The sequence below is a fragment of the Drosophila elegans genome, unplaced genomic scaffold (genome assembly GCF_018152505.1).
Source record: "Drosophila elegans isolate 14027-0461.03 unplaced genomic scaffold, ASM1815250v1 contig_476, whole genome shotgun sequence".
NCBI classification, from domain to species: domain Eukaryota; kingdom Metazoa; phylum Arthropoda; class Insecta; order Diptera; family Drosophilidae; genus Drosophila; species Drosophila elegans.
Window position 1 is genome coordinate 8,343,689 of NW_024545863.1, and position 22,074 is coordinate 8,365,762.

The window sequence follows — 22,074 nt, forward strand, 5'->3', positions numbered from 1 at the left end:
TGAGATGATCGGGGCCCGCCTTATCATCTGAAATGGGAAAATATTTCCAGTCTGAAATCAGTCATTGATTGAAATCCGCGTGGTGTGGTCGTGCCTTAGTAACCTCGTTTAACCATGCAACGATTTTTGGGAAGGAACAGTCGGAGCCTGCTGCTGAGATGTGGTCATCGCTATTTGGCCACCACTCCTGTGGAGGAGGTTTTATTTCCCACCAAATCGGATTTTCCGAGCCGTCATATAGGACCTCGCAAGACGGATGTGGTAGCCATGCTGGATACATTGGGTTTTAAGGTACATATGAAGATCCTTTGACGTCTGGTTTGTGTGACCTTTAACCCAGCATTTAGCTAAAAAAGAATGACTTAAATTGATGAATTAAAATTACAAGGAAAATGTATTTAAATATATCCCATTGGCAATTTCTTCTTAAAAATCGATCTTTATTGAAGTAAGCTAACTACAAGTATCACTATCCCATCTTTGTTTAGTCCCTGGCTGAACTTACTGAAAAAGCCGTGCCCCAGAGCATTCAACTGAAGAGGGAACTCGACCTGGCCAAACCCCTGAGTAAGTAGGGCTGTTTTGTAATCCCAAAATAGCTGAAAAATGGGCGCTAAGGCAATGGACCCCCTGGCGTGTTCGCAGACGCTGATAAGGCCGTGATAAGCCCGGTTCAGCGGGGTCTCTGTGACTTATCTCTGTTTTGACTGCCTCCGTCGTCTGGCTGACAACAATTTTCCACTACGTCCCGTAGATGAGCATGAGCTAATCCGCCGCATCCGCGACATCTCGCTGAAGAACCAGCTGTGGCGCTCCTACATCGGAATGGGCTACCACAACTGCCATGTGCCGCACACGATTGTCCGCAATATGTTCGAGAATCCGGGATGGACCACGCAGTACACCCCCTACCAGCCGGAAATCGCCCAGGGTCGCTTGGAATCGCTGCTGAACTATCAGACTTTGGTAACCGATCTTACCGGCTTGGATGTGGCCAATGCTTCGCTCTTGGACGAGGGAACCGCTGCAGCGGAGGCCATGTGCCTGGCCACGAGGCACAACAAGAGGAAGAAGTTGTACCTCTCGAACAGGGTGCATCCGCAGACTTTGTCGGTGGTTAAGACAAGAGCCGAGGCCTTGGAACTGGAGATCGTGGTGGGACCCATTGAACAGGCCGATCTGCCCAGTCGCGAGTTGGCCGGCATTCTTCTGCAATACCCGGATACCTATGGTGATGTCAAGGACTTTGAGGATATCGCAGCCTTGGCAAAGAAGAATGGTGTAGGTTGTTTAGACTAGTAATTTAAGATTAGATACTTTTAACGATGTGGAATAGTATACTTATCATGTTTGCCCCCTTAGACCCTCGTGGTGGTGGCCACCGATCTTCTGTCGTTGACCCTGCTCCGTCCTCCGGCGGAATTCGGAGCGGACATTGCCGTGGGTACCTCCCAGCGTTTGGGAGTCCCCCTGGGCTATGGAGGTCCCCATGCGGGCTTTTTTGCCTGCAAGCAAAGCTTGGTGCGATTGATGCCCGGACGGATGATTGGCGTCACCCGGGACATGGATGGAAACGATGCCTATCGCCTGGCCCTGCAAACCAGAGAGCAGCACATCCGCAGGGACAAGGCTACGAGCAACATTTGCACGGCCCAGGCCCTGCTGGCCAACATGTCGGCCATGTACGCCATTTACCATGGGCCGGAGGGTCTAAAGGCCATGGCCAATCGCATCCACCACTTCACGCTGACCCTGCAAACTGGACTCCTGGGAGCGGGTCACGAAGTGATCAACAAGAACTTCTTTGACACGCTGCACATCAAAGTGGCCGACAATCAATCACTGGAGGATCTTAAAGAGCGTGCCGAGCACAAACGCATTAATCTCCGCTACTTGAACGATGGCACTGTGGGCGTGGCCTTGGATGAAACGGTCAGTGTGGCGGATGTGGACGATCTGCTGTGGGTTTTCAAGGCGGAGGCCACTGTGGAACACATCCTGGCGCGACGCGATGTGCTCAAGAACTCCATCGAGAACTCAAAATTCCTGCGTACATCCCCCTATCTACAGCATCCCATTTTCCAGAGCTACCACAGGTGAGATTTATAAATCAGAAAATATATAACTTAGAAAACTACATACTGACCTCCTCCTCCACAGCGAATCCCGCATGGTGCGCTACATGAAGAAGCTGGAGAACAAGGACATCTCACTGGTGCACTCGATGATCCCACTGGGATCCTGCACCATGAAGCTCAACGCCACAACCGAGATGATGCCCTGCTCCTTCCGCCACTTTACCGATATCCACCCCTTCGCGCCCGTAGAACAAGCCCAGGGATTCCATCAGATGTTCAGCGAACTGGAGCATGATCTGTGTGAGATTACGGGATACGACAGAATCTCTTTCCAGCCGAACTCGGGGGCACAGGGAGAGTACGCCGGATTGAGAGCCATCAGGAGTTACCATGAGCACCGCAATGAAGGTCACAGAAATATCTGCCTGATTCCAATTTCGGCGCATGGCACAAATCCAGCCTCTGCCCAGATGGCAGGAATGAAGGTGGAACCCATTAGGATATTATCGAATGGCTCCATCGACATGGCCCATTTGAGAGCCAAGGCGGAGGAGCATGCCCATGAGCTGTCCTGCCTGATGATCACATATCCATCCACCATGGGGGTGTTCGAGGAAACGGTGGCGGACATTTGCACCTTGATCCACAAGCATGGCGGTCAGGTGTACCTGGATGGAGCGAACATGAATGCGCAGGTGGGCTTGTGCCGGCCAGGAGACTATGGCAGTGATGTTTCGCATCTCAACCTGCACAAGACCTTCTGCATCCCGCACGGTGGAGGTGGTCCGGGAATGGGTCCCATTGGCGTAAAGGCCCATTTGGCGCCTTACCTGCCAGGACATCCTGTGGTCAGTCCGTTGAGCAGTGAGGAGCACAGTTTTGGAGTGGTTTCAGCAGCACCCTTCGGCAGCTCAGCCATCCTACCCATTTCGTGGTCTTATATCAAGCTCATGGGCAGTCGAGGACTGAAGAGAGCCACCCAGGTGGCCATCCTCAATGCGAACTACATGTCCAAGCGGCTGGAGCAGCACTACAAGACGCTCTACAAGGCACCCAACTCGCAGCTGGTGGCCCATGAGTTTATTTTGGACATACGCGACCTGAAGAAGACGGCCAATATCGAGGCAGTGGATGTGGCCAAGCGACTGATGGACTATGGCTTCCATGCCCCAACGATGTCTTGGCCCGTGGCTGGAACTCTGATGATCGAGCCCACTGAATCTGAGGACAAGGAAGAATTGGATAGGTTCTGCGATGCAATGATTTCCATTCGTGAAGAGATAGCCGAGATTGAGGCTGGTCGCATGGACAAGGCAGTGAATCCCCTGAAGATGTCACCCCACACCCAAGCTCAAGTCATCTCGGATAAGTGGGATCGACCTTACACTCGGGAGCAAGCTGCCTTCCCAGCTGTAAGTCTATAAATTTGTCATTAGTTGATTCTCATAACTCAATTACTTATTTTTAACAGATCTTTGTTAAGCCAGATGCCAAGATTTGGCCCACTGTGGGCAGGATTGATGATGCTTATGGCGACAAGCATCTCGTTTGCACCTGTCCGCCCATATTGCCTGATTTATAAGGCGCTTTAGCTCTAAAACAAACCTTGATTGTTGACCCAAACTTTTTTAATAAAACTAAAAATATTATGTTTAATATTAATACGTCTTTTCCTGGGCGTTTATTTTAATTTGTTCGTTTTAAAAGAACACGTTTGCCATTCTTTTAAAACGTTTAACTTATTTACCAAACGAGGCAGTGAGCTAACAAAAAAAGTATGGGGTTTTAAAATATAACTATTCAATATAGATAAGTTTCTTTCATATCTACATATTATAAATTATAAATTATTTACATAGAATAAAAAATTGTAAAAGGTCTTACATTTCGAGTCAGTACTAAGATTTGAGAACAAAGTTAAATACATTTCAAGAATATACCTATTTATAAATTTAAAGATTTACTTATATTTAGTTTTCTTGGCTTTAGATTCAATTTTCGACTCTTTTACATGGGTTCTATACTTTTTGTGAAAGGAATTTACATTGTTTGTTGGTATAGTCCACTCAGTTGGGTTAGACTGCTTTGTAGGATCAGAGGATTCCGAGTATTCGGGGATCTCGACACCCAACAATTTGCAAACTTTGGACAAAACCACATCCACATAGCTGGATATGATTAAATTCGCCCTTTTGTTGTGTTTTGTAGGTTGTAGATTACAAATGACAAGTTTACCACCGCGTTTGAGGTTTTTCAGAGGAAGATCACCGCTGGGCACTATTTGCAGAGTGGTTCCCAGAGCTATATTCAAATCGGCGATGGTGGAATGCATCACACCCATTTCCAGGTCCTTCTCGGGAAGATCGTGTTCCCAGTCCAGAACGTTATCGTATAGGATACCCGATCTGCAGCTGCGTCCTTTACTATCCATTGATGATTTGCAGGGGCGTTTCAGTGATTTTTGACCAACTGTTTCCACAGCAGAAGAGCTGACAAATTGACGTCTGCATTTCTTGCACTGTTCGATGTAAATGTTGCCGTGCAGCTCGGAGAGATATTTCCTATCCAGTCCGGATTTCAGATGCAATCCGTCTATGTTCTGGGAGACAACATACTGCACATAGCCACTATCGATAAGGGATATAATGGCCATGTGGGTTTTTGTGGGCCTGGCCTCATCAAAGGAGACATTGAAGTCGGGCTTCTCGCCCTTCTCCTCCAGAGTCCAAACTCCCTTGGGACCCCGGAAATCCGGAATCCCTGCGGATGTACTGATGCCAGCACCTGTGTGGAGGACAACGTGTCCGGATCTTTTGATTAAATCAGCAAGTTCTTGGCACTTTTCGGCCACAACTTCATCGCTGTCGAAACTCTCTGGAGCACCCAGAATTCCCTTGTCGTCGTAGGCCGACAGTCCATCTGCGTAATTGCAGCTCATGGTTGAGTATAATTTAGATTTTCTTTAACAGTCTTCAATAAATCTATTAAATATTGATTTGTTTATGTTTTCTTGCGGCAAGGCAAGAATTCCAACGAGATTTTGTTTTTTATGGTATGACCATATCCTCCAAGCTGTAAAATACACTACAGCGCAACGGAATTACACTCAGCACTAAAAATAATTAATAAAAAATATTTCTGTCGTTTCTCTGAATATATGGAATATATTAACTTAAATTTTAAAACAAAATTAAGAATATATTATTTATATGGTTTTATTTTTAATTAAATGTGTGTTTTATCAATTTTTAATCTAAAAGATAAGTTGCTACAAGAAAAATTTAAATATGTTTTTTTTGTTGTGTTTAAAATGAAAATTTTACAGCATCCTAGGTTTCGTTAATAAAGGCAATTTCTCTCTACCTATAAATAAATAATTATTCATTTAATTTTGCTCAAAGCACTGAAATAATTGTACTTATTGTTTCAGAACCTTTCTTTGCTGGCCAGTGGAGTGTATCGATAGACACATATTGGAATTCCAGCAGTGTGACCGTGCCACGCGCCTATCGAATCAAAGTGTGCTTCTATTTTCCAATTCGCATCTGCCGGCAAAAAACAAATTTCGTCCAGGCAACAGGACAGCTCGTTTAATCGATACAACGCTTGTGTTCACATCCCCCGCGGGCGAAGAGCAGCTGCAACCGGAAACAGGGTAAAGGAACCACTAGCAAGGACTCCAACTCAGAGACGCCATGAAGATCGAGGAAGTCAAGAGCACTGTGCGCACACAGCGCATTGCGGCCCACAGCCACGTGAAGGGATTGGGTCTGGACGAGACTGGTGCTGCGGTGCACAGTGCAGCCGGTTTGGTGGGTCAGAAGGCCGCCCGCGAGGCAGCCGGCATCGTGGTGGATCTGATCAAGTCGAAGAAGATGGCCGGCAGAGCCCTGCTCCTGGCCGGTCCTCCTGGCACTGGGAAGACTGCAATTGCACTGGCCATCGCCCAGGAGCTGGGCAACAAGGTGCCCTTCTGCCCAATGGTCGGCTCGGAGGTCTTCAGCAACGAGATCAAGAAGACCGAGGTGCTGATGGAGAACTTTCGGCGCTCCATTGGCCTGCGCATCCGCGAGACCAAGGAGGTGTACGAGGGCGAGGTCACTGAGCTCACTCCCGTGGAAACGGAGAACCCCATGGGCGGCTATGGCAAGACCATCAGCAACGTGGTCATCGGCCTGAAGACGGCCAAGGGCACCAAGCAACTCAAGCTTGATCCCAGCATCTTTGATGCCTTGCAGAAGGAGAAGGTGGAGGTGGGCGATGTCATCTACATAGAGGCCAACAGTGGAGCAGTGAAGCGCCAGGGACGCAGCGACACCTTTGCCACCGAATTCGACCTGGAGACCGAGGAGTATGTTCCGCTACCTAAGGGCGATGTCCACAAGAAGAAGGAGGTTATCCAGGATGTCACCCTGCACGATTTGGATGTGGCCAATGCTCGTCCGCAAGGCGGCCAGGATGTGCTTTCTATGATGGGCCAGCTCATGAAGCCCAAGAAAACTGAAATTACAGGTGAGCCGCAAAATTTCCTTAACTTTCAATGGAGTAAACGATGCATATTACGATAAACAGACAAACTACGCTTGGAGATCAACAAGGTGGTGAACAAGTATATTGACCAGGGTATAGCCGAGCTGGTTCCCGGAGTCCTTTTCATCGACGAGATCCACATGCTCGATCTGGAGACATTCACATATCTACACAAGTCGCTCGAATCTCCAATTGCCCCAATTGTGATCTTTGCCACCAATCGCGGTCGCTGTGTGATCCGGTAAGAAATGTTGGAGGAGTTGTTAGGCTATGTAAGGTACTTGTCTTATTCTTACTAACAACGTACTGATTCAGTGGATTATATGGTGGATTTTTAAATGGCTTAGGCACCTCATTTTAAAATAGTTTAATTATACCTCCTCCGTCTTAATTATTTATGAAAATATCCAATGCCAAAGATCATAATAGTCAATATTAGGGTAAACTAATTTATTATTAATAGTAAACAAAATTTTTAGAGTTATGGCAACACTAATGCATTTATCGACAAAACCACGCGATGGAAACTAGCAAACAGCTTTATTCAATATATCCCCTCTTGCAGAGGAACCACCGACATCGTCTCGCCGCACGGCATTCCGCTGGATCTGCTGGATCGCCTGCTGATCATCCGCACACTGCTCTACTCCACCGCCGACATGGAGCAGATCATCAAGCTGCGCGCCCAGACCGAGGGCCTGCAGCTGGAGGAGAACGCCTTCGGTCGCCTCAGCGAGATCGGAACCAGCTCCACGCTGCGCTACGCCGTCCAGCTGCTGACCCCGGCCCACCAGATGTGCAAGGTGAACGGACGCAGCCAGATCAGCAAGGACGACATCGAGGACGTGCACTCGCTCTTCCTCGACGCCAAGCGCTCCTCGAAGCATTTGTCCGAGAAGAACAATAAGTTTATGTTGTAAGTTGGCCGATTCCAGCTTTATTATTATTCCATTCGCACGGATTTCCCATTAAAAGAGATATAAGCATTTTGGTTGTATTTTCATTTAAGGGTTATTTTTGGTATGGTTTTACGATTTAACCGAGTTTTTGAAAAGGGTGCTCAAAATATCACAAGCTGCGGTTATCGATAGAAAGTATGTTTCCTATATTTTAATATTTGGTGTGTACACACAAGGTAAGTTATTTCCATAGTCACTTAATGACTTGTAAGAAGTATTTTTGTTTCTATTGTTGACTTTAGCCAATTTTGTTGACAAGAGGCAAAGAATGGTAAAAAAGTTTTAACGCGAGTAAAGTTTTTGAACAACTTTTCACTTCTTCCCGCGCTTCCGATATACCGGAAGACAATCTAAAAAAATGTGATAAACAATTAAAAAAAAACAGCTTTAACTTTAGTTCGTGGTATTGTCATCGGCCATATATATATATAATACATATATATTTTAAAATTTTTCGTTAAACTCAAATGTTTTAACTATATGGTAACGCAGCGATGTGGCAACTCTCGCTTGTGCCACCCTGCTTAATCAGCTGTTTGTGTTGTTTGGCTGGTACTCAATAACAGAAATGTAAGGAAAATTATGTTTTTTTAACAGAAATGTAAAGGAGAGAGAGAGCGAAATACGAGCTGTTTTTGTGTTGGGCTGCGAACATTTCCAATTGGAACGTCGCGAAAAATAGTCAAGCTCCGCTAAAGTGCATGCAGTAAATACTATACTTAACGATTTCGATTGCTTCGCGGCGTGGGCGTCTTCTTCTTGCTTTCCCCCTCGCGTCTAGTGTATTGCATCTTGCTCTAACAACGCCGGTTGCACTTAAAGTGAAAGAAATGTGAAATCATAATAAAAGTCGCGAGTTGTTGTTGTTAATTAGCCACTATTAACACATGTGTGTGTTTTGAGCTTATTTGTGAGGGAACAAAGCCAAGGATTTGGCTTGGGTCAAATAAATGCAATCCTGATGGCTGTATAAAGGTAAAATGGAAACATTTGGGATCTATTGTATGAATGAACCAATTGAGGAAGAAGCAGCACCAACAACAAAAGAGAGCGACAGAGAGCGAAGGCAAACAAACGAAAATACAACTAAAACAACAACGAAAGGTAAGTGCGTATATGTGGAGGCCGCACCTCCCAATCAGAAAACTAGCCATGTGTGGGTTCCTGTTACACTTTTTTTCTACGTTTTTTGGCATTAACTGTTATTATTATTTAAGTAGCTCAAACGCGGGAATTACATAATTTTTCTCTCTCATTTTTTTTTTCTTCTTCGTTTCTCTTTCTGTCTCCCATGAGGAAAGCGAAAGTGTTCTTATAGGAATGCCTTGTATGTTTGTATAATTTATGAATGGTGATTATGAGACTTAATAATTAATTGCCAGCATACGTTGTGATTTGAGTTTTGTGCGTTAACCAGTTGATCGACTGGCTTTCTCTTTCGCACCCACTGCTGGCAATAAATCACATAAGAAATTTACGACAAAAAAGCAACAAACAAAAGAGACGAAGCGATGAACTCCCTCGCTCAGATCCGAACAAGAATATTAAGCATTTGCAGCTGCGCCGCGCGATCATTTCCCATATTTTTTTCGATCCATTTTTAATGCGAAAATCTTGCGGGCGAAAATTGGCCGCCGCAGTTGGCCAAAAAGCATAAACAACAACTTTTTATGGGACGCCGGCGGCGGCGCATGTACACAGAAAAAAATTGTCATTTATTTATTTCAAGATCTTTACATATAGTTTTGGATTAGATATCAATAGTTTTAATCTAATTTATATATAAGATCAAATTTTTTTAATACAATTCCAGTTGATAAATAATTGTTAGTTTCAATTTGATTTTTAAAGTATGTATATAACATTTTTTTCTGTGCAACAGATTCGCCCACGATTCGATATTGCCTCTCGATTTGGTGATCTCTCTTTCTCTCTTGACGGTTGCCAAATTTCATTTCACGCCCGCTGTTTTTGACCCTACACTGCGAAAGATCCGTTAACTGGTTCGTTTCTGAAGGGAATTTATGTAATTTAGTTATACAGTGAAGGCTCGATACAGCTATCCAATTAAAACATAATAAACACCGTTTTTGTTTTAAACTTATTTGATTTAAATAATTTTGAAAATGTTTTTATTAAAATACTTTAGTTACTTAAAGTCAAAAAGCATTGTGTACATCGTTAATATATGAATAAATGTAAATGAAAATATTAGTTATTAAGTCATACCCGTAGGAAATCCAAAAGTCGCCTTACAAATACCAAAACATTTTGGTTCCGCTGCGTCTTATTTCAAAAATGTTTTTGCCCAGCCAAAAGGCCAACAAAATACAGCAGAAAAACGACTTGAGCGTGGCGGTGTTGACGTTAATGAACTACAACAACAATTATGTGCGTTGTACATAACGGCCAATATAACAACAACTACATTTCACCGCAGTTCCTTTGTGGCTTTTGCGCTTTTGCCTTTGGTTAATATTTTTTTTTGTACCGGCCTTTGGCTATAAGGCGAATTTATGCTTTTCCATTTGCTTGCAATTAGTTTTATGAAGTCAACTGCGCGCTAAAATATAGTTGTATTTGGTGCTACTTTTGTTGTTTTTGCTGTTACTGATGCTCGCCGAGTTTTTCCTCTACCAAGCTAAGCTACTTAACGTCACAGCCGCCGCTCGTAGTTATTTATTGTCCGATTCTACCGCTGCTGCGTCGACATTTTTGCATTTGCACCGCAACGACCATTCGTACAGTAAGGCCTTAGCAAACGGAAGGTTCAAAAATGTTTTAGATCTTTTCAATATTCGTTTGAAAATTGTAGCAAACAAGATGTTTAAATGGTTCTCATCAAACTTTTTATAAGGACGGGTTTTTGAAACAATTAATAAGGCAATTTTATTTTAAATTAAGATTTATTTTAAAATTGCTCATACGACACGTAGCCAAAATAAGTTATCTCGTTATATTTGTAAAAAACCTTTTATTTCGACTTTTTAAAAGATGAACAGCATCGGGAGATTTCTGATAAATCTTTTAAAGATTATAATTCCGTTTTTCAGAAGCGTTTCTGTTTTTTTCATTTCTGCTTTATGCTTTGGTGTAATTGTTTGCCCTTCGCAAGGTTGTTCCCACTGTGCGTGGGTGGGTAGGGGCGTAGGGGGCGTAACAGCGGCAGCGGTTTTCTAAAAAACATTTTGTTGGGCTGCCAAACAAAAGCAACAGCTGCGTTCTGCTTTGGCCGCTGCTTTTGGGCTTTCGTGAATGTGCAGCAAACAGCCTTGTAAGCGCCACCCACACAAAGAGGCGAACCACACAAAAAATTGTATAGTAAGCGAGGCAAAGACACCAACACAGTGCACCGTCTGTAGTACACCATGTAGATTTGTTTGCGGAGAAACTATGACGTGAGCACCAGCTGTCAAAGTCGCCCACGCCTCAAGTCGCGCTTTAAAAGCGTCATGTGCTCAGCTGAGCGCGTATAGCCCTCTCTCTTATTTGATCCCTCTCACTCGCACTTTCAGTCCGAGACTTTGTACTCGAGATTCTGGTACTTTCAGCTTTCAAGCCTAAAATTTGAGCACAGATTCTCCAGTTCAAATTTCTTTTGTACCAGCTTTTTAAGGGTAAATAGAAATCTTAAGAGATCTTAAATTTCTTAAAAAGGTCAATGGCAGACGATTTTTTAATCCACAAAATATTCCTTCGATATACCCGATTTAAACTTAAAATAAATATATTTTATAACCCTTAATCGTCAGAATGTTGATTTAAATACAAAAAAAGCTAAGAAATTAATTAATTAAAAAGAACTTTAAATTTAACTCTAACCATTTTTCCATATACAAAAATTAGGTATTGAACGTGGATGATTTTCTTGTAACGCTTATTATTAGGAGATACAATTGTGAAGTCGGGTAAATTTTGAGAAGACGAAGGTGTCGACCTTATCTTATCCGAATTTCGTAAAATTTGGTCGAATTCAATTAAGAGGAGCGGTTTCATTCAAGTTGAATTTTTCACCAAATTCATTTGGAAACCTGAACTTTGTGTCACAGAAATTCTACCGTATTAGCATTGGTATTCGTTTCATTGAACTTTGGGTCTTCGGTTCGGGACATATACTACACCACAGCAGTGAGCCATGGCATAATAAACTTTGCCATTTGTGCCTCATCTTCGTCCTCCTCTTCGGGCCGTTTGTCTCGGGCTTCTCCTCTTTGGTTTTTTCTAACCTTGTGCCAATAAAATTGAAAAAGCAACCCAAGATGTGCACCGCACACAAAATGAAAAACTTGAAATGTTTCTAACACAATTTTCTACTTGCCTTGCCATTGTTTGCCTAAAGTGTGGGTGCGGTGAAGGTGAAAGTGGGGAAAGGAGAGGGAGGAAAATTGAGTGTGTCGAGCGGCACTTAATTTTTCTCTAGTTATTTTGGCTAGACATCTCGGATACGCCTCAGCTGTGCCGCTAGGTGGCGCCAGTCCTCGGCACGTTCCCAATTAATCGCTAATTTCATTTTATCTACGAGAATCTAACTATCAGTTGGCGCAGCACTGATCATTACCTTCAATTTTAGAGTGTGAGTGGGCCGCGCCAGGTGAGTGGGCCCGTTAAAAGCGCCGCGGTGACTCAACTCAAATGCTCTGGCTCTGCTCTTTTCATTCTCTACTAACACAAAAAGCCTACGGTTGATCAGCAGGAAATCCACTGCGAAAAAAATAGGAAATTCAACCCTAAAAATTAGAACCTTTTCGCATTCGGTTTATGTCCGCGGTGATTTTAAACAATTTAAAGCTCTTTAACAAAATGATCGTTTATATAAAACATGTTGTATTCTGACTTGGAGTTAAATTAAAATTTGTCTGGCAACTTTTTTTTTTTTATAAGACATCGTTTCAGAATATTTAAATATTTTTCTAAAATATAGCAAGTGAAACTACAATTTTTTTACATTTTTATCAATGTACATTAAAATGAAATTTAATTATTATGATGCACAAACTGAGAATTAATCTAATTCTAATTAAAAGGTTATGGCTTTCTGTACTTTCTGTAACTATCTTGAGATCAGTTTTTGCAGTGCATGAAATTGACTTTTGTGCTTATGTGTGAACATTCGTACGTGCCGATAAGGTGGTGTAAATATTTGCAAACAATCAAGCTGCTCACCTGGGACTCGCACATAATGTACAAGACTCTTTCTCTCACTTTCATCGTTTTTGCCGTGTCATTTACTCGCCTAAATTTTCTCTGGCTGTTGTGGTTTTTTGTATGGTCCGGTCTGCCTAAAAGTCTGAGCTTATCAACAAATTTTCGGAGGGACGCGCTACCGACTCAATTTACTTATTGCCGCACCTTAACCGCTGAAGCAACAAATGCAGAAACAAGAGGTGAGAAAGAAGAGCGCCCTGGTAAAAAGCAAAACAAATGCATGATTCATGCGCTTGGTATTTCGCTTTGCTGCGGAGGTGTACACGGCTTGGCATTTAAGGACACTGAAAAACACCCAAACCATTTATATTAAAAAAAAAAATATGTTGATTACTACTGCTATTATTTAAAATTTATTTTTAATTCCTAAGCGATTCCTATAAAAAAATAGTTTAATAATGGAGCTTGGTGGATTTCTTCTTTTAAACGAAGAATTTTATATTTCTGATAACCTTTTTTTTGTAGTGTATAGCATTGGGCGGTGGTCGGTTAGTGAGTGGCGCAAACTGGTGTGGGTGGTTGGGTGCTGAGAAGCTTTTCGTTTGCCGGCTGCTTGCTTGTTAATTTTAATTGATTTTAATTTGATTTGCTTAAAGTGAATTTTGTTTGGCCAACGCCAACGTTTTTTAGTCGTTTCTCCTCCCCTATTTTTCTTCTAGCTCCTACTGCTCTTCAAATAAATTGAATTTTTGAGCACATATGTATATTGGGTTGAGGGATGGGAACTGGCTGCTGACCCACATACCGCCTAGACAAATGTTACATGTAAAAATATAATTCTTAAATATTGCAGTGGAAATAAAAGCACTTTGCATGCATTGCAATCATCCACCACCAAGCACTCCCAAGCAAACAAAAGAAGCATGAAAACAAACACACTTGAAAGCTGCGCCGTCTGTTTTTCTCCAGCGATTCTCTCGTTCTCTGGAGAATCTTTCACCTGGCAGCCTTTGCACTTTGTTAGCTCGTTGAGGTGCCGCTGGGAGTTGCTGTCGCCTTGAGTAGCTGCTCCACCTGCTCCCTTCTGAACTTCCCGCTTCTCTACGTTTCCCCGCATTCCCCGCATTCCCCGCATCAAGTTTTGGTTGTGAGCTTAATGAAATCCACAATGTTACCCACGTACATAGGATACACATAAATTTCCCTATAGAGCTTGATAGCATTTCCGTACTGTGGGTAGATACATACATATTTTTATTTTTGTGGGTCCTTACGTTGCATAAGGTTAAGTCTAATAATAGAGGTAACTACCTCATTAACCTTTAGTATGGTCAAGAAGATCTCCTGGCGTCCAGTGTAAAATAACCTTGTGTTCTCATACAAAAATAAATAAAAGAGGTTCAAAATAATGGTTTCTTCAAAAATGCATTCTGTAAAGGGGGCTTTAATATTCGGTTACTGAAACAAAAGTAGGTCTTAATGCATTTTCCCGCTGTCCGTTGTCAGTCAAGCGGTAAAGGAGAATGCAAGTCGCTCGGATGAGTTGTTTGCACGGAGGTGTGTTTGCGTTTGCGGGTGTTTGTTTGGCTGGATGTATTCGGATGAAAGCTGGAAGGGATGTGCAGCCAGCCATCGACGTGCTTTTGTGGCCCCATGTTCTTTGTTACTTTTATCCTGGCCATAAAGTTCAAGGAGCTGGATTGAATCCTTCCCGTCTGTCTTCCCCTCTCTGCACACATTTGTCAAGGCCTTGTCTTGGTGCATACACTCGAGAATAAACCGAGAATTTTTAATTAACTTCAAGTTTAGTTTTGTTAAAAATTATTATTATTATTTATTAAACGTTGCTCGGCTTATAGTTATGGTTCCTAAAATGTAAATTTAATTCTCTATGAATTTGTAATAGGAATCACCTTTTTCTAAGTGTATTTCTAGACCTGGACCGCACCAGGACGACCAGTGATGCTGGGAATGCATTTTTATGCGCATTATTAAGCAATTGTGGAGTTTGAGGTCGCAGGGTGGTACAGAAATCGCTTTGCTTCTCTACCGAACCGTTTAGAAGTATTTATTGTGGATTCTTGAAATGAGTTTCCTCAGCCAGAGGGAGATTACTGAAGGCCGCGGGTATGGAATTTGCAATGAGATGTCGACTAAAGGGATATTGACAGAAATGCATCACAAAGGAATGTAGTAAAGGAAAAACTTTAGTACCAGAGTTTAAATGACTTTGTTTAATATTTTCAATCGATTAACATTTTTCACTAGCTAGAGAAAATGATTTCTTTCACTTCTGTCAACACAAATTAAAGAATAATTACATTTCCAGATACATTATTTATTCTTTTATTCTTTACATTAAAAACCAACACTAACAGAAAATAAATCAAATGTTCATGTCTACTATTTGTTTTCGTTGCCATTTCACATTAAAGCTTTTTACAGGCATATTGCGAAAATAACCTGACAGTTCATTTATGTCATATTTTTCCCCCGTCACAATGACCGCAAATTGTTTATTTACATTCCATCCGGAGAAGCCACAGTATTCGGGGCTTAACACCAAAAATGCGGGGACTACGAAGTTTTCAAAACTATTTCGGAAACCGACACATGATGGGTGGTGGCAGTGGCATCGTAATGGCTGCTTCAGTGGACCAGGTAAAGGCGGTGGCGCGGAAAAGCGCAACATTGGTTGGGGAAAAATCATATCCCATATCCCCGGGCAAGGCTGTCCACATTCTCTCCCATCCCTGTTTTTTGAGCTCCCCATACCATCATGTGCAATCATTTTAAATCTGGGTAAAAATGCAGCCACTTTGCCGTGCAGGCTCATCAAAAAAATATGCGAAAATGTGTGCCAGCCCAACCTGCACATATAAATAAATATATATATATACATATATATATATATGTATGTACATATCCACAACATAGTTGTATTAATACGTACATGTGTATGTATTGGGTTATATGGGTTATATTGTGGGTTGCCAGGGCGGCGTAAAAAGTATAAATAAAATAATGCAAAAAAAGGGCAAACCATTCGAAGGAGGCCAAAACTTTGCCGAGCCCCTCCACCCCGTCCTTTCCCACCAGTTTTGAGCAGTGTAGCAAATATGCAAAGCTTGCTCGCACACACAAAAACACTCTTCACACACACAATCAAGCAGCTGCAGACTTTTGGTACAGCCTTGCGGTTTTTCAGGAAAATGGGGGGAAAAGTGCAGGCAGCTCTGTCGCTGAAAATCCTAAAATGCTTAGCGTGGCAAAATCAATTTGATGCCATTTGTTAAAACGCTTTATAGCTATGTGTGAGTGTGAGTGCATTAAATTTGTATATGTGATGGAGAATTCTCCGAGAGATTTTCGGTGAAGTGCCGCCCCAGAAAAGTGAGACTTGAGGGGCTTTCTCCAAGACGATTTTATGTGCACATTTTTTTCTGTTATTTTATTCCTATGCGAGATTGCAAAGCAGCTGCACATGCAGCTAAATATTTTAATACCCCTATTACCTGTCAAAGTACGTTAGGCATTTAGGCGATTTAATAGTAAGCCATCTTCACCCGTTTATTCAAATGAACTTGTGAAAAACATTCAAAAAAAAATTTTTTTAATTCTTACTAAATCAAATTGCTGAGTTATAAAATTTTAAAATAATTTGTATATTTATCGAATTTTTTTACTTGAAAAGTTTTAATAATCCTTCCTTATTGATCTTCGATCATCGGTATCTATCAATAGGGTACTAAAAAGGTCTAATCCAGTCTAACAATTTCCCATTTTCTTTTATATTTATGTCACTTTTTCGTCATCGCTGCGGGTGTGTTTGTTTGCCTGTGTGTTCTCGACTGTTTGTGTATGTTTAATACCTTTGTGTTTGTGTTTAGCGCTCGAAAATCGGTCAAGGCTGGCAATGCAGCCAACTGGCGCACATTTAGGCGACGGTAGTTGTCGCTTCAGTTGCCTCAGCCACTGCCTTCTGATGTCTGTGCCTCATTTCAGGCGAAATATGCCACTAAATCAACACGTTCGGCGCTGCTGCAACCGACGACCAGCAACCAAACTGAGAGAAAATGTTTCTAAAAACTAATAAAATCATTAACAAAAAAGAAAAACGAACAAAATCTATCAATGTTTTAAGGTTTTTCCAAAACATCTTATCGTTTGGATTTATTGAGAAGATTTTTTGAATGTTCAAGGGGTTACGAAATTTATTAATTCATTTGTATCTTTTCAACAAAAGGAATTATTTTTATAAAGCTTTTGCGCAGTGTACTGTATCAGCCCACGCCTCAGCGGCAACACGTCTGTTGGCAACTCACCTGCGAAATCTCGCTGCTGCCGTTAATGAAATTTCAACAGAGCTCCCACCGCCTTCTCTCACTTCTCGTTTAGTGTCCCAACCTTGCCGTAAGTTCTGTACATGACAATACTACCCTGTAGCCCCCGAAAAAGTCGTTTTAATAAGGTCAAGGATGTTTTTTGTAGCTCCTGTGGCGTGCACGCCATTACAAGCTCAACCCAGACCCAATTTCCCGGGACTATTCTCCCGTGGGCGTGGCCCTGTTTAGTGCTGAATAAGTGCCCGCAAATGCTGGCCCAAATGACCGATGGCAGGATATGGCAGTGGCGTGTTTGTTGTTGTGGTTTTAGTAGCGTCTGCACCAAAATTGCATATGTGTTTTTCGTCAGGCCGTCACTTTTGAGCCGTAAGCTTGCGTGCGCTGCAAAGGGTAAATGGGGTTTTTTTTTGAACTGGCTGGATGGAGTTTCCTGAAGGCGTTGCTAATGGGCGTGGCTGCTATGTTGTCTGTGATAAATTGAGAGGCGGTTGTACTTTCGGCCAAAAGCATCAAGTGTTAGCGTGTGTAAATGGGAAATGTAAAACGAAAGGTGGAAATATTTATTTGTTAGGCGTTTAAGTAATTACGTACAACTTAAACAAATGTATGGTTTAAAATGTCTTATTATATACAATTTACTTTAATTTAATTCTATGGTAATTTCCTGTTATAAAACTTTTATTAAAAGATAAATCATACGAATTAATGAAAATATTCATAACATTTATTTTTAATTACTTTCTCATTAAATTTACTTAACTCATACCATATTTAAACCATAAATTCATGTATAAAATTGCTTTCATTTAAAAGTTTAGCTGAAATCAAAACGAACCTTATCAATTAGCGAAGCTTGAACATAAAAAGAGGGATAGTTTTGGATTGGCAAAGGGGGTGTGAGCTCAGACATCAGGAAAGCTCTCGGATTAGTGCTGCATGTATAATCCCGTGGAGCGTAATTACCGCAGTGAACGCTAACCCAACACTACCGCAACTATCAACACAGCGCTTTGATTAATTATGTGATCCATGGTTGGTTTTCCGAGCTTCCTCCTCCGACCAGCTCCCTTTGCCTGCGGCTTTTGTGAAATTAATTAAGTCGAAATGCAACAAACCAGACAGAGCCCGACTTTGTTTGATGAGCGAAAAGTTGCCTACTTGCTGTCCGTAAACTAATAAAATAACGCATACGTCGCGGTGCGGCGCAAAAACTTGTCAATTTGTTTGATTAACATTGCACTACATTTTCTGCCCAACAAATGGCAATCAGAACAAGAATGTTGCACGCAAAATCATTGAAAAGTGTTCAATGCAGCTTTGCCACCAAGCAACTGGCAGGCAAGGGAAAACCACAGAATTCGGTGTAATCCCATTTAAGCAAGCTGCTTTTCAGCAGTTGATTTGCTTGGGGCGTGCTTGAAGTCTGCTATCAACACTTGTTTATAAAACTGTTCCCTCCGATCCGTTTTCCACTTTATTTGCCCCTCCAGTAAGCTATGCCGTCTAAGAAGTGCGCCCAAAAGGAGAAGCGATTCTCAAGGCTTACGCATTTGTCGTCTTAGTTGCAGCTTTTTGTGACTCTGCTGCCACTCCCACTTTTGCCTGCAGCGGCGCCTCTTAATCCATTTGCTGCACTGCCAGTCACGCCCACCGGCGTATACACGCCCTGGCAATAAAACTTTTACTCCGGCCCTTTCCTCGAGGCCCTAACTTTCCCAGTGAACGAGTGCCTGCAATTTCTCCTCAACAACCAGAGGCGATGACGATGACAGCGACAACGTCAATGAGCTTTTCTTCGGCCAGGCAGCGTCAGTCGGCGATGACAGTGGCTTTTCATACCCCGTGAAGACAACAGGGTAAGCCAAACTAAGGCGTAAGTCGATGGAATTAGGGGCACCGAGTTATTTCATTTACACTGATGCAAATATTTAGATCCGCTCGCATTAATTTGGCTATCATCATTGTTCTCAGTTAACGTTTTCTATTTAACAATGTTGGTTTAATGCTGTCAAAACTTGTACGTCATTAGAATTCGGTATCCTTTTAGTTCATCACTTCATTTAACCCCCATACTTTCCGTTGTTTACGCGATTCTATTTACTTGAATTCGTTTCTTGAATTTATTTTCGGACTGACCTACATTGATGGCTGTCTACTTGGCTACGCCAGTGCCTTTGTGCTGTCCTCCTTCTTTTCTGCCTCAAGAACTTCGGCTGTCTTTGGTTATATGGTATGCCAACGAAAAACGTCATATGATTTTTGATTATAACGTCAATGGGACGACATAAAGCTCGCAGCTGCTCTTGGCTGCTGTCTTCTGTAGCGACATTTTTTGTTTTTTAAAACATAAAAAGGAAAAAATAATGTGAGAGTAAGTCTTCAGAATGTTTGACAACTGGAAAAACGAAGAAAAATAAACATGATGGAAAACCTTTTAAATGTCCCTCAGAAAATGTAAATGCTCTTTCTACTTGTTTACATGTTTGTATTGTAACTACAATAGATTTTATAAAATGGTTGAGATATCATAAATATGTATTTCTTAGGAGATGAGTATTTTAGCAAACATTATAAAAAGTGCAAATATATACAATATTATGTTTTTTATTTAGTATAATTAGTTCAGTTAATCAAATAAGCAAAGGTATATAAGACCAGAGTGCATTGATGCAAACGAGAAGCCTCCAGGGCAACAAGGGTATACAAAAATGTTCGAATAATATTGTCGGGCGACAAGAGTTCGCTTTTTCCATTTCCATTTGCCTGAATCCCAACTCCCAGTTGCTAGCCATTCTGCCACTTTCTTCCGCCATGGGCAATGGCTTCTGGTCCTTTGTTCTCCATCTCTCTCTCTTTCTCCCCCTCTGTTTCTGTCTCTATCTCTATCTCTGCACTCTGCTTCCCGTTTCCTGCGTTTTCGTTGCGCCAAAAATATGAAAATTGCTTGTTGTTTCTGTGGTCTCCACTCTTTCGTTTGCAATGCCCAGAACACTGGGAAAAATAACCCTATGGTTTTATTTTCGAAATTCGGTTTGCGTAATATGCATTAATATCTTTTAACTATAGTAATTAATTTTCAAGTATACCATAAACCGGCTTTCTCTCAGTGGATCCATACACACTTCATTGTAGCGGGGGTAAGCCTCATTAATTGTAATTTTAGCTTTTGCCTGCTTCTTGTAAGCTAAATGTCGTACATTTATCTGTTTTGTTATCATTTCTCTTTGTTGTTCCTTTTATTACGGCTGCTAAAATAGTTTTATTAGAATGTCTCGGTGCTTTGATTTCGCAGATGGAAAGAGGGAACAAGATTGTTTCCCAGATTGATCCAAATTGGGCTGCTTCAGCAGCAACTTTTCGATAATTAACATTTTTCAATGTGAAATATTTAGCCATTTGTTTTGGGACAACTTTTCTGGCTTTGGTTTTGCCAAAACGAGCAGAAAATGCGAAACGCATAGATGCAGAGGTAGGGTTCTGATGGGGGAGGACCTATTGTTCAAAGCCGTCCTTTTTGTTTTTCCCGAAATTCAGGCCATCTATAGATGGATTTTGATGGCCAAAATGATTGGGGCGTGTGGGGTAAAGAAAGGATTTGGCGTGCAATATTTACCCGCTTTGTCATTCTAAATTGATAGATTGAAAGATTTCAAAACTGGCAGCATATTCCTATGATCCAACGATAGTTGGCTAAACAATCGATTTGTTTGTGTGTCTAGCGAGAATACAGTTTGACATTCATTAAATTCCATAAAATAATCTTTCCTGAAAATCAGAATAAACTCTTTATAGCACGGAGTTCTGGAAAGGTATAAGTAAAGTGTACCTTAATATGCAAATGTGCATTTTTATTACCAGTTGATATGATTCATGGCTTGTGATAATAAAATCTTTTGTCAACAATCAAACTTTTTTTTATATTTTTATAATAATTTTTATTTAATCATTCGATCGAAGACTTGCATTTGGGTTTGTAACGAAAATACTTTGAAACCAAGTAAAAATGTTTCTTCAATTACTTTTTTTCTATAAAACTGGTTTGAAAAAGTATCTTATATATTCATACATGTATGTACTTATGTACACCATGTATTTATTTTCATCGCGGAGAAATTGTATAAAAGTAAACTAGACCGAGAGCATATTCAAACTTTGAGAGCACCCTATTCTTAAAAATCTATACATTGAAAACCATCTGTAGCGGAATCATATTGCACAGTCTGCCATGAAAATTAACTTACACGCGAAAAAACCCTCTCAGCAGCATTAAGGTTGTGGCCGAGCTGCGTTAAACCTCTCCTAACCGCACACCATCAACATTAATTGCATGTAAATACACACAAATGTGCACTTGCCGGCGGGATAACGTAGGCGTGTGGGTGATTTAAATCATAATTTACTAGCCCAACGGCCACAGCTGTTTGCTTTACTTATTTTTCGTCCTGAGTCAATTAATAATGCGTCGAACATTAAATTTATGCAAAAGGGCAGCGTTAAGTGCATTAATAACTTATCCCAATAAAGGGGAAAAAAACCGCAGCTATTTCCAAAAGGCAGTGACGTTTAAAGCCATTGAGAATAAAATATCTACATATACAGCAATGGTTGAAACTGCATATAATATCACATTTTTTTAAATAACCATTCTAATTGAATTACTATGGATAAAACATTTTATCAATAGTATTAGCCTTTGATTCTACTGATTTATTTGATAAGCGTCAAAATAACACTACGAACGACTTCAATTATATTTTCCGCGTGCCAGATTACTTAAAAAGCGTTTCACATAAATTGAGCGTCGATTTATAAAGCGAATGATGGCAGCTCTAATTCCCAAACTGGGACCACAGATCAAAAAATGCAATTTATTTATAAAATCAGCGTTCTGCAACGAAGTAATGAATCATTAACTCAGTAAACAAATATAAGCACGTTTGCGAGGGGGTAATTTCAGGCCCATGTTGTTGGCAAAATATGCAAGTGAAAAATAAATAAATATACAAAAACGAAAAC

At 41.3% G+C, this 22,074-nt stretch overlaps 3 protein-coding genes across 3 annotated transcripts; 2 read left to right on the top strand and 1 right to left on the bottom strand.

Moving 5' to 3' along the window:
* Window positions 1–68: 68 nt before the first annotated feature.
* LOC108140713 (glycine dehydrogenase (decarboxylating), mitochondrial) lies at window positions 69–3,734 on the top strand. Its single transcript, XM_017263675.2, has 6 exons — window positions 69–291; window positions 489–567; window positions 755–1,281; window positions 1,363–2,096; window positions 2,161–3,490; window positions 3,550–3,734. Exons 1-6 carry the CDS (start codon window positions 115–117, stop codon window positions 3,658–3,660), a joined length of 2,958 nt encoding a protein of 985 aa, XP_017119164.1. The 5' UTR covers window positions 69–114; the 3' UTR covers window positions 3,661–3,734.
* On the bottom strand, window positions 3,725–5,132 carry LOC108140714 (NAD-dependent protein deacetylase Sirt6). The gene has a single exon (XM_017263676.1). The coding sequence runs from the start codon at window positions 5,014–5,016 to the stop codon at window positions 4,039–4,041; it is 978 nt and encodes a 325-aa protein (XP_017119165.1). The 5' UTR covers window positions 5,017–5,132; the 3' UTR covers window positions 3,725–4,038.
* Window positions 5,133–5,578: 446 nt separating this feature from the next.
* On the top strand, window positions 5,579–7,594 carry LOC108140803 (ruvB-like helicase 1). Its single transcript, XM_017263801.2, has 3 exons — window positions 5,579–6,590; window positions 6,651–6,849; window positions 7,174–7,594. Exons 1-3 carry the CDS (start codon window positions 5,774–5,776, stop codon window positions 7,526–7,528), a joined length of 1,371 nt encoding a protein of 456 aa, XP_017119290.1. The 5' UTR covers window positions 5,579–5,773; the 3' UTR covers window positions 7,529–7,594.
* The last annotated feature ends 14,480 nt before the right edge of the window (window positions 7,595–22,074 follow it).